Here is an 11,343-nt window from a genome sequence, read left to right as displayed (position 1 = left end):
GCGCGGGCGGCACAGTATATTTTCTTAATTTTGTCTGCTTTTTGCAAGGTATATTTAAAAAAAAAATCTTTAATTGGCCAAATCTTTGCCTATACTGTATATTCAAGAAAAATATTGGTATCGGCATAATATCGGTATCGGCAGATATCCAACTTCAGGGATCGGAAGTGAAAAAAGTGGATCGGTGCATCCCTAGTAATAAAACACGGCGGCCCGTATCTTATGGCCAGTGCCAGGGCAATCTCCCTTTTTTGTCCTTTTAATTACCACTGGGTCTGTACTTCAAAGGAGGTGTTTCAGCGATCCAGTGGTAATTAAAGGGGGGGGGGGGGTTTGATTTTGATAACACTTGCCCTTACAGTTGCACTGGGCGCAAGATATGGCCCCGGCAGCTCGAATGCAGTGACAATTAGGCCGTGCTATGCAGAGAGCGCAGGGTTAAGCGAGCATCCATTCCATCAAACCGCATCTCGGAGCGTGATACTGGTGCTGATACTCGTGCCTTAAGCTCGCCCTCAAGGTAGCCATAGATGTGCCTGAAACGCGACACCGCCCCTCAAGTGAAACAACTGCTAGCAGCACTAATTGAGATTTTGCATCCAAAGTGACAATGCCCGGGCCCTGGGCAGGCTGGATTAGGCTGTGAATAGACACAGATTCTTTGTGAAAGCCTAGGCTGGCATGCCGGCCCGCTCCCTGCATCTGCTCATTGGCTGGACTGAGAAAACACTGGGTTGTATACGCTCACTCATTTTACCTTTATCCCATCCCAGTCCATTCCTCTGTCTTTTGTTACTCGCACAGCAACCACAATGCTTCCACGTTACACTGACAACTCTGCTCCCAACAAAACAATGCTCGTTCAAAAACACAACTCTGCTCCTAACAAAACATTGCCCGTTCAAAAACACAACTCTGCTCCTAACAAAACAATGCTCGTTCAAAAACACAACTCTGCTCCTAACAAAACAATGCTCGTTCAAAAACACAACTCTGCTCCTAACAAAACAATGCTCGTTCAAAAACACAACTCTGCTCCCAACAAAACAATGCTCGTTCAAAAACACAACTCTGCTCCCAACAAAACAATGCTTGTTCAAAAACACAACTCTGCTCCTAACAAAACAATGCTTGTTCAAAAACACAACTCTGCTCCCAACAAAACAATGCTCGTTCAAAAACACAACTCTGCTCCCAACAAAACAATGCTCGTTCAAAAACACAACTCTGCTCCCAACAAAACAATGCTCGTTCAAAAACACAACTCTGCTCCTAACAAAACAATGCTCGTTCAAAAACACAACTCTGCTCCTAACAAAACAATGCTCGTTCAAAAACACAACTCTGCTCCGAACAAAACAATGCTCGTTCAAAAACACAACTCTGCTCCCAACAAAACAATGCCCGTTCAAAAACACAACTCTGCTCCCAACAAAACAATGCTCGTTCAAAAACACAACTCTGCTCCCAACAAAACAATGCTCGTTCAAAAACACAACTCTGCTCCCAACAAAACAATGCTCGTTCAAAAACACAACTCTGCTCCCAACAAAACAATGCCCGTTCAAAAACACAACTCTGCTACCAACAAAACAATGCTCGTTCAAAAACACAACTCTGCTCCTAACAAAACAATGCCCGTTCAAAAACACAACTCTGCTCCTAACAAAACAATGCTCGTTCAAAAACACAACTCTGCTCCTAACAAAACAATGCTCGTTCAAAAACACAACTCTGCTCCCAACAAAACAATGCCCGTTCAAAAACACAACTCTGCTACCAACAAAACAATGCTCGTTCAAAAACACAACTCTGCTCCCAACAAAACAATGCTCGTTCAAAAACACAACTCTGCTCCCAACAAAACAATGCTCGTTCAAAAACACAACTCTGCTCCCAACAAAACAATGCTCGTTCAAAAACACAACTCTGCTCCCAACAAAACAATGCTCGTTCAAAAACACAACTCTGCTCCCAACAAAACAATGCTCGTTCAAAAACACAACTCTGCTCCCAACAAAACAATGCTCGTTCAAAAACACAACTCTGCTCCCAACAAAACAATGCTCGTTCAAAAACACAACTCTGCTCCCAACAAAACAATGCTCGTTCAAAAACACAACTCTGCTCCTAACAAAACAATGCTCGTTCAAAAACACAACTCTGCTCCTAACAAAACAATGCTCGTTCAAAAACACAACTCTGCTCCCAACAAAACAATGCTCGTTCAAAAACACAACTCTGCTCCCAACAAAACAATGCTCGTTCAAAAACACAACTCTGCTCCTAACAAAACAATGCTCGTTCAAAAACACAACTCTGCTCCCAACAAAACAATGCTCGTTCAAAAACACAACTCTGCTCCCAACAAAACAATGCTCGTTCAAAAACACAACTCTGCTCCCAACAAAACAATGCTCGTTCAAAAACACAACTCTGCTCCCAACAAAACAATGCTCGTTCAAAAACACAACTCTGCTCCCAACAAAACAATGCTCGTTCAAAAACACAACTCTGCTCCTAACAAAACAATGCTCGTTCAAAAACACAACTCTGCTCCTAACAAAACAATGCTCGTTCAAAAACACAACTCTGCTCCCAACAAAACAATGCTCGTTCAAAAACACAACTCTGCTCCCAACAAAACAATGCTCGTTCAAAAACACAACTCTGCTCCTAACAAAACAATGCTCGTTCAAAAACACAACTCTGCTCCTAACAAAACAATGCTCGTTCAAAAACACAACTCTGCTCTGAACAAAACAATGCTCGTTCAAAAACAGCATCGGGATTTACATATGAAATCATCTTTACCGAGCTTGGCAGGAGTTTCAAAACATTAACAATCATACTGTGCCTTGAACTTGCGGGATGCCTTATGTTACGAGGAAAATGGTTAAGTACTGAGAAGGGCAAATAAATACATGTAATTGAATGAGAAAAACATGTATATAAAAAAGGCATCTGCTTGGTCAACATTTGCCATATTCATCACTTTGTAGTGAGCGCACGAGAGCAGGCTGAAGGAATGCAGCGCACATATTGAAATTCAATCAAATCTGTAAGTTTCTTTTTTTTTTTACAGTCCATACTGTGATCTCGTTACAGTGTATCCCACTTCAGCAGCTTCTTCTGTGGTTTGTGTCCCGTTATGTTTTCTTCAAAGAAGAAGAAAAAATACATTGTTTCAAAGTGATCTATCATCCAGCTGGCCCCAACAACAACCTACGTACAAGTCCGGAGGAGGTTGTTGTTATTGCATCATAGGGACGCCCAACCTCGCCGAAAACGTTCGCAATGTTTCACTTTCTACAGTACAAATTGTAACGCCACAACATAAAGGGGGAAGAAATCGAAATGGGCCAAATAGATCTGTCCAGTAAATTCCATATCCTCTGGACAACATGGACTACTGCAATTTTATCGCCAAGATGAATCAGAGAATTGCCACTCAACAAAATGAGTACATGAAGGTTGTTGTTATTATGGCTGTCAACTGAGCACAGATGACAATGAACTGGAAAACTAATGAGGGGATAAATTCACACAAGTGTTTTCATAGACATGTTTGCCACAGCTACGCTAATTTCACTGGCAGTTCTCCTCCCATCGTTTTCTAAAAGAGCCTGTCTGCTCCTATTAACTCCAATGGTGGCTTATATTGACACTAATCAACACTTCAGAGATGCTTAGCATTGGGCAGACTGCATTTATATTATAAACGGTACCTATGTTGAGTGAAGAGGGTGAACATGATACTAGGCTAACAAATAAAGGTCAGAGGTCAGATCTAAAGATGTGACTATTTGCTGGCAGATATATACACTACTACATTTCTATGATTTATATGATTTACACTACTTTCTAGTTCTTCTATTGACTGCAAGGTTGCATGTGCAGGATTCACTTGGACATGAGTTTAACATTGCTGGGATTTTTTTTTAATCAAAGTTGGCTGAGGCTCCAATTATAATCCTCTGTGGTCCAGTGTGGTCCAGTGTGGTGGTCCAGTGTGGTCCCTGCCCATTCATTGATTCTTTGTGTCAGAACAATGTCCTTTCATATTTTTACTTTCCAGAAAATGTCCTACTTATGTGATGTGAAGATCTGATTCCATCAGTACAGTACAGTACACACACACACACACACACACACACACACACACACACACACAAACAATACTTCAGTTTGGAACAGGAATTGATTTTTAATGACTATAGTCCTTCCTTCGGCACAAGTGTTGTGTGACTATGAGTGGGCTACAGTTAACCTCACTCCAGTACAGCAGTGATTCTCAACCGTATTAGTCCACATTAGGGCCTCAGACCCCCCATTTGATGACTATGACTATTTCCACGCCTGTCTGTATTGTAGTCAGATAGATAACAGTGATGACTATTAGGGCTGTGGCGATTCACTTATCTCCCGATTCGATACTATCACGATTCTTGGGTGCCGATTCGATTTATATTGCGATTCTTAAGTATTGCGATTCTACGATTATTGCGATTCGATATTACGATTTATTGCGACTTTTGTTTATTTTTTTCTTTTATTTTTTCAGTTTGTTTGCTTTTTTACACTAGATTAGAACATGGGAAAAGTTGAATCATACACTAGAGACTGTATATTATATATCATGAGTATGGCTGGGCGATATAGTTAAAAACAGGGGCGGACTGGGATCATAATTCAGGCCGGGCATTAGATACCAAGCAGGCCAGGCCGATATGGGCCGACGCGCGTGAAATTTGGGCCGTTTGAAGCCAGATTTGGGCCGTTTGAAGCCAGATTTGGGCCGTTTGAAGTCCAATTTTACAATGAGATGCACCCACTTTAACCCTGAAGTGTAATTATTACTTCAGACTAACTAATAAAGTAATAAAACCACTAGTAAACCAGTAGGCGGCGCCTGGCCTGCTGTTCAGTGAGTGGCCTGACTGCAAGCACCAAAAAAAAAAAAAAAAAAAAAAAAAAAAAAAAATAATTTGGCGATTATCGATTCTGGAATAAAAGATCGATCCAAAAAATCGTGACATTAAAAATCATGATACTTAGGTGAATCGATTTTTTCCCCCACCCCTAATGACTATGACTATTTCCATGCATGTCTGTAATGTATTGTAGTCAGATAGATAACCGTGATGACTATGACTATTTCCATGCCTGTCTGTATTGTAATCAGACAGATAACAGTGATGAATATGACCAAAACAGTCATTATTCTACATTCTCTAATTGGGTTCACAATTTGTAAATGAAATAATGCTGATTTGCTGGGGACCCCCTGGAAGCCCCTCAAAGACCCCCGGTGGTCCCCGGACCCTACGCTGAGAACCACTGATGTACAGTCATATACAATGTGAGCTATTCCGCACACATTTAAGCAAAGAACGGCAGACGTTCTCAAAATTAGAAGAATTCTGCACATGTGTGGTTTTGCATCAAACATAGATGAGGATGGAAGAGATATTGTTGTGGCTCTTAACGCGTCACAGCGATCCACCGGAGGCTTCTTTGCTGTTGCGTGCTGAGGGCTTTTTATATTGGGATTAGTGCTGCAGTGACCTCTTTTTCAACCCTATTATTTATCATACGTAAGCCAGGATTGGAACTCCATTGGACAACGGGCTAGGCTGATTCATAGGCTCAAAGAGAGGAGAGGGGGGGGGGGGGGGGGGGGGGGGGGTGCTGTATGGGTTCTTGGGTTCGGCGACAGAACTATCTGATTTGTGAGTTCCAAATCAACAGCAGCCTTCTTCAATGAACGAGAAGTCGACTTGAACACACTGTAACAGCCTATTTACCGTGTGAGGAACTCCTTCAATCATGTTGCCCCATTGCAGGATGAAGATGTCCATTTCTATTTGTTGCACTGTTTACTCTCAGCTATGTAGCCTCTGCATGGAGGCGTACACAGTAACTAGTACAGTAGACTCTGCATGGAGGCGTACACAGTAACTAGTACAGTAGACTCTGCATGGAGGCGTACACAGTAACTAGTACAGTAGACTCTGCATGGAGGCATACACACACAGTAACTAGTACAGTATACTCTGCATGGAGGCATACACACACAATAACTAGTACAGTAGACTCTGCATGGAGGCATACACAGTAACTAGTACAGTAGACTCTGCATGGAGGCATACACAGTAACTAGTACAGTAGACTCTGCATGGAGGCATACACAGTAACTAGTACAGTATACTCTGCATGGAGGCATACACACACAGTAACTAGTACAGTAGACTCTGCATGGAGGCATACACACACAGTAACTAGTACAGTAGACTCTGCATGGAGGCATACATAGTAACTAGTACAGTAGACTCTGCATGGAGGCATACACACACAGTAACTAGTACAGTAGACTCTGCATGGAGGCATACACACACAGTAACTAGTACAGTAGACTCTGCATGGAGGCATACACAGTAACTAGTACAGTAGACTCTGCATGGAGGCATACACACACAGTAACTAGTACAGTATACTCTGCATGGAGGCATACACAGTAACTAGTACAGTAGACTCTGCATGGAGGCATACACACACAGTAACTAGTACAGTATACTCTGCATGGAGGCATACACACACAGTAACTAGTACAGTAGACTCTGCATGGAGGCATACATAGTAACTAGTACAGTAGACTCTGCATGGAGGCATACACACACAGTAACTAGTACAGTAGACTCTGCATGGAGGCATACACACACAGTAACTAGTACAGTAGACTCTGCATGGAGGCATACACAGTAACTAGTACAGTAGACTCTGCATGGAGGCATACACACACAGTAACTAGTAGGGATGGGCATCGAAGTTCGAATTTTCGAATAATCGTTGTTATTATCAAGGTCGACTTTTATTATTGAAATTCGAAATTCGAAAAAAAAAAAAAAAAAAAAAAAAAATTTTTTTTTTTTTTTTTTTGAGTGAAATGTTGCATTGTCTCCCCTGATTCTAAGTACCGGTATAGTCAAATCGCTATAAGCATTTTAAGCAAGGTTTATGGAAAAATGAATGGCGGATGAAATCCCATGAAGAGGGAGAGGGGGTGACTTTGGCACCCCTTTGGCACTCAGACCTGAGCCTACTAAATATTTAATGAACCACAACCACTCATGATTGTCAAAACTGTTTTTTATTTTCGAAAATGTCAATGTAAAAAAAATTAAAAATGTAAAAAAAAAAAAAAAAAAAATTTTATTTTTTTTTTATTTACATTTATTTATTTATTTTCGAAATTCGAATTAAATTCGAATTTGGCCAGCGAATTTCGAATAGTGTTTTTGCTAGAAATGCCCATCCCTAGTAACTAGTACAGTATACTCTGCATGGAGGCATACACACACAGTAACTAGTACAGTAGACTCTGCATGGAGGCATACACACACAGTAACTAGTACAGTAGACTCTGCATGGAGGCATACATAGTAACTAGTACAGTAGACTCTGCATGGAGGCATACACACACAGTAACTAGTACAGTAGACTCTGCATGGAGGCATACACACACAGTAACTAGTACAGTAGACTCTGCATGGAGGCATACACACACAGTAACTAGTACAGTAGACTCTGCATGGAGGCATACACACACAGTAACTAGTACAGTAGACTCTGCATGGAGGCATACACACACAGTAACTAGTACAGTAGACTCTGCATGGAGGCATACATACACAGTAACTAGTACAGTAGACTCTGCATGGAGGCATACACAGTAACTAGTACAGTAGACTCTGCATGGAGGCATACACACACAGTAACTAGTACAGTATACTCTGCATGGAGGCATACACAGTAACTAGTACAGTAGACTCTGCATGGAGGCATACACAGTAACTAGTACAGTAGACTCTCCATGGAGGCATACACAGTAACTAGTACAGTAGACTCTACACTGTACAGCCATGTTTGTATTTCCGACCGAGTAGAAAGAGAGAAAACAAGTGGAAGTCTGTGTGTTTTGTTAGTTTTGGCATTTTTAACATCCTGTGGCTGCGTTGCTCTTGGACAGTACAGGAGGAATACACTTGGAATGAAAGCCAATTTACCATAATAGCCATCATGATTTCAGTTAAAAAAAAAAAAAAAAAAAAAAAAAAAAACTTATTGAGTGAACTATTGATAATAAAGAAATATATATATATAAATTATATAATTTGGGATCTACATTAAAGCCTTGTACTTTATTTTTTATTTTTTTTAGAGCTTGCTAAATACATATAAAGCCTTGTAATTTCATTCAATATAATAATGTTATAGACAAATTCATATTATATTAAATGAATAACAGCTATGAATAACACGTATGAACATTTCTGATTGTTTTATGTTGTGCTTGTTAAATTACCGTACATTATAGCCGCAGTATAAATATTTAAATACAAAATGTAATTGATGGTCATTCCCCTGTGCTGAAGGTTTCAGTGCTGTGCCTATTGTACTTTTGACTGCTGAAAATATGCATAAAATTGCATGCTAGCCTAGGACAGTAGTACGGTAGTCAGTGTTCATGAATTGAAATTAGGGGAACACTATCAACTATACACTGTTGAATTGAAAGTGGTTTTGTACGCATCACAACTGTAAGACTGCATTTTAACATGTAGGTCCGGGCGATTGGAAAATGCAATCTGTCCTGTACATTTATAAGTATTAAAGTTGTCCACCTCTCTTCCTGGGTCCCAAACAGCAACAGGCCATCCTTTACTGGCCAATTTAGCAGCATGTTAGAATGTACAATAAACATGTAAAGGCATCTAAACAAACATCCACATAACACTTTCATCCTGGATACATTTGGTGTTTTTTTGTTTTGTGTTTTTTTGTCGCCCTTTTTGTCGTTTTTGGCTCCACCTGTAATTATGAGGTTGTCCTTCTGACCACAGGAAGACCATTTGTTTTCCAGCAGGCTCAGAATAGACTGAGATGGATGGATGAGGCTGACACTTCCCCCTCTTCTTGTGGCAACTGCCTCGTTTCCCTTCAGAGGGCAAATCAAGTTCAGCTATACAAACTCACCTGCTGCTACTACGTGCTTAAAAGTGGCTAAAAATCGACCTACTGTAGTAGTTCAATGTTGAAATACTGGGACCCAGGAAAAATAATTCTCACTATAATACACTTTATCAGATTAAATATAAAAACTTTATCAGATTAAATATAAAACTGTAAGTCCCAATAGGAATATCACAGGAATAGTGTAGTGATGCTATGGGCACGGGCCATACTGACTTATACATAAGCGAAGGGCCACACACTGGACATCATACCTGCCAACACTCCTGATTTCCGCAGAAGTCTCCTTATTTTTATTCCTTATCATTTCTCCTGTTAATCCCCCGATATTATATATATATATATATATATATATATATATATATAGTGTGATACAAATCCAATGGCTGTAGCCATGTGAGATCGATTAACATAATTCTGCCTTATATTGAGTTTCTGGGGTTGCTTTGCTTTCCTTTTGAGGACGTTGGGGGCCGGATTGAGATGGTCCAGGGGCCCGGGTCTGGCCCATGTGTGCATAAGGAGATAAGAAATACTGTCACATAAAGTGGGATAACTGGTCACTATCAAACCACTGAGCACCACAGGCATACTGTAAGTCTATAGGAATATTATTCTATCAGACCTCACTGTGCATTGAGCCACGCTGCCTGCTGCTCATCACTGCTGGGGTCCGTCCAGATCACTGTAGTCAGTGTGAGTGATCATACAGAGCCGTTTACAAGTAGTCCATGATATAGTGTAGCAATAGTTGTGTTTATCTCTGCATATTCTTCTAAATGTGTTCGAGACACCGTCCTGGATGGGGTTTTTTTTTCATTATACCATTTGCTTGGCTGTACAACTGAGTGAAGCCGTTGTCTGCTGTCGGCTCTACAGCATATCTCCACACAGAGGCTATAGGAAACCTGCCTGACATGAGCTGTTCAACACAAACACCCGTGATTTGTTTTGTCCCCTAATTCACTGAGTGCTTCTTCTCAACGTGGGTTCTGGGGACCGCTAGGGGTCCTTGACGGGGTTCCAGGGGGTCCCCCCCCCCCATGCAGCAAATTGACCAATCCTATTTCATTTACTAAAGTTAACAATTGGAAAATGTAGAAGACTGTATTGGTCATAGTTTCTCTGTTATCTGTAAACGTACATTAGACTATATGGAATTATAGATGACAATAAAAAGTAGGCTATTCTCAGATTTAGGGTCCCGAGAGACCAAATCAAACGGGGGGTTTATGGCTCCAATGTGGACTAAATTCTGGGTTCTTCGGGTTGAGAATCGCTGCACTAACGAGTGATAGAGTGAGAGAGTGATAGAGTGATATAGTGAGAGAGTGATGGAGTGATAGAGTGAGAGAGTGATAGAGTGATAGACTGATAGCCTACATTCAGCCACACAGCATCCGTACCGTCTACCTGGCGGGCTGCGGTGATGCGGGGGCATGTTTTGTCATCCCGGGCCGGCGGCAACATGTACGGTGCTGTTCACCGCCGACTCTCTACACCACACACACACACCGGGCAGTGGGGACGCATCGTGCTGTATTATTCATAACAGCCGTTAGCAAGAAACGTGGGGGGCTTTTCTCAACCGGCTAGCTAGAATCTGCAAACATCCATTCACGCGCTTTGTCAGAAACCCCAAAGCCGGTGCAGCCAGGGACCAGAAGATGCGGTTTTTTTAACCGACTGAAAGAGTAGCTTACCTTCAACAGCTATGACGGCCGGTAGCGTCCATAATATCCACAGAATATCCATGTTTGTGACTTGACAGGCCCAGACATTCACATGAAACGCGTCCTCCTGAAAGCCATTGACAGCAGCGATGCAGAGAGAGGAGCCGCGCCAGCCTTCACCTCCAGTAGAGCGCGAGCCCAGATAGCAGCAGAGAATCAACTCAAATCTCAACCCAGTTTGGACGAGACCAAAACACCACAGACAGGGGGGCGCGCCGAGAAACACACTGCTACCACTGCCTATTACAACGCTGTAGTAACAATCAAATCAATCTACTGTAAAACACACACATGCGGTTTATAATGTAGTATTTTAAGAGATAGTATTAACTATTCGAATCATCGATGCGGCCGCTAAGGAGGAGGCTGTGCCCCCCTTCTAAGCGACTTCAGTTGACCCCGCTGTCAATCATGGAGAGCTTCACCTAGTGATAATTATCGCGTCTTTTAGGAGCATGTGGGGCATTCCTCAAAGATGGGGGACCTTGCGCCGGCTTTCCTGCGTTGTGCCCCACTAGAGACAGCCAGGTAGTTTGATCAGACCTCGCTAATAGCTGCTGTGTAGTTTGCGAGCCTC

At 41.8% G+C, this 11,343-nt stretch overlaps 1 protein-coding gene across 2 annotated transcripts in view; it reads right to left on the bottom strand.

Annotated features, from left to right (window-relative positions):
* Positions 1–10,788, bottom strand: part of ephb2b (eph receptor B2b) — a gene marked incomplete at both ends in the record, with an annotated part of 318,948 nt that extends 308,160 nt beyond the window's left edge. For both annotated transcript variants that reach the window (XM_083661661.1, XM_083661662.1), the window contains one exon: positions 10,737–10,788. In XM_083661661.1, the coding sequence (XP_083517787.1) occupies positions 10,737–10,788 (52 nt within the window). The remainder of the gene's footprint in view (positions 1–10,736) is intronic.
* Positions 10,789–11,343: the final 555 nt, after the last annotated feature.

The sequence above is a fragment of the Poromitra crassiceps genome (assembly GCF_964638095.1).
Source record: "Poromitra crassiceps genome assembly, chromosome: 27".
NCBI classification, from domain to species: domain Eukaryota; kingdom Metazoa; phylum Chordata; class Actinopteri; order Beryciformes; family Melamphaidae; genus Poromitra; species Poromitra crassiceps.
Note: the sequence above shows the minus strand (reverse complement) of the source record. Positions and strands in the feature narration are given on the sequence as shown.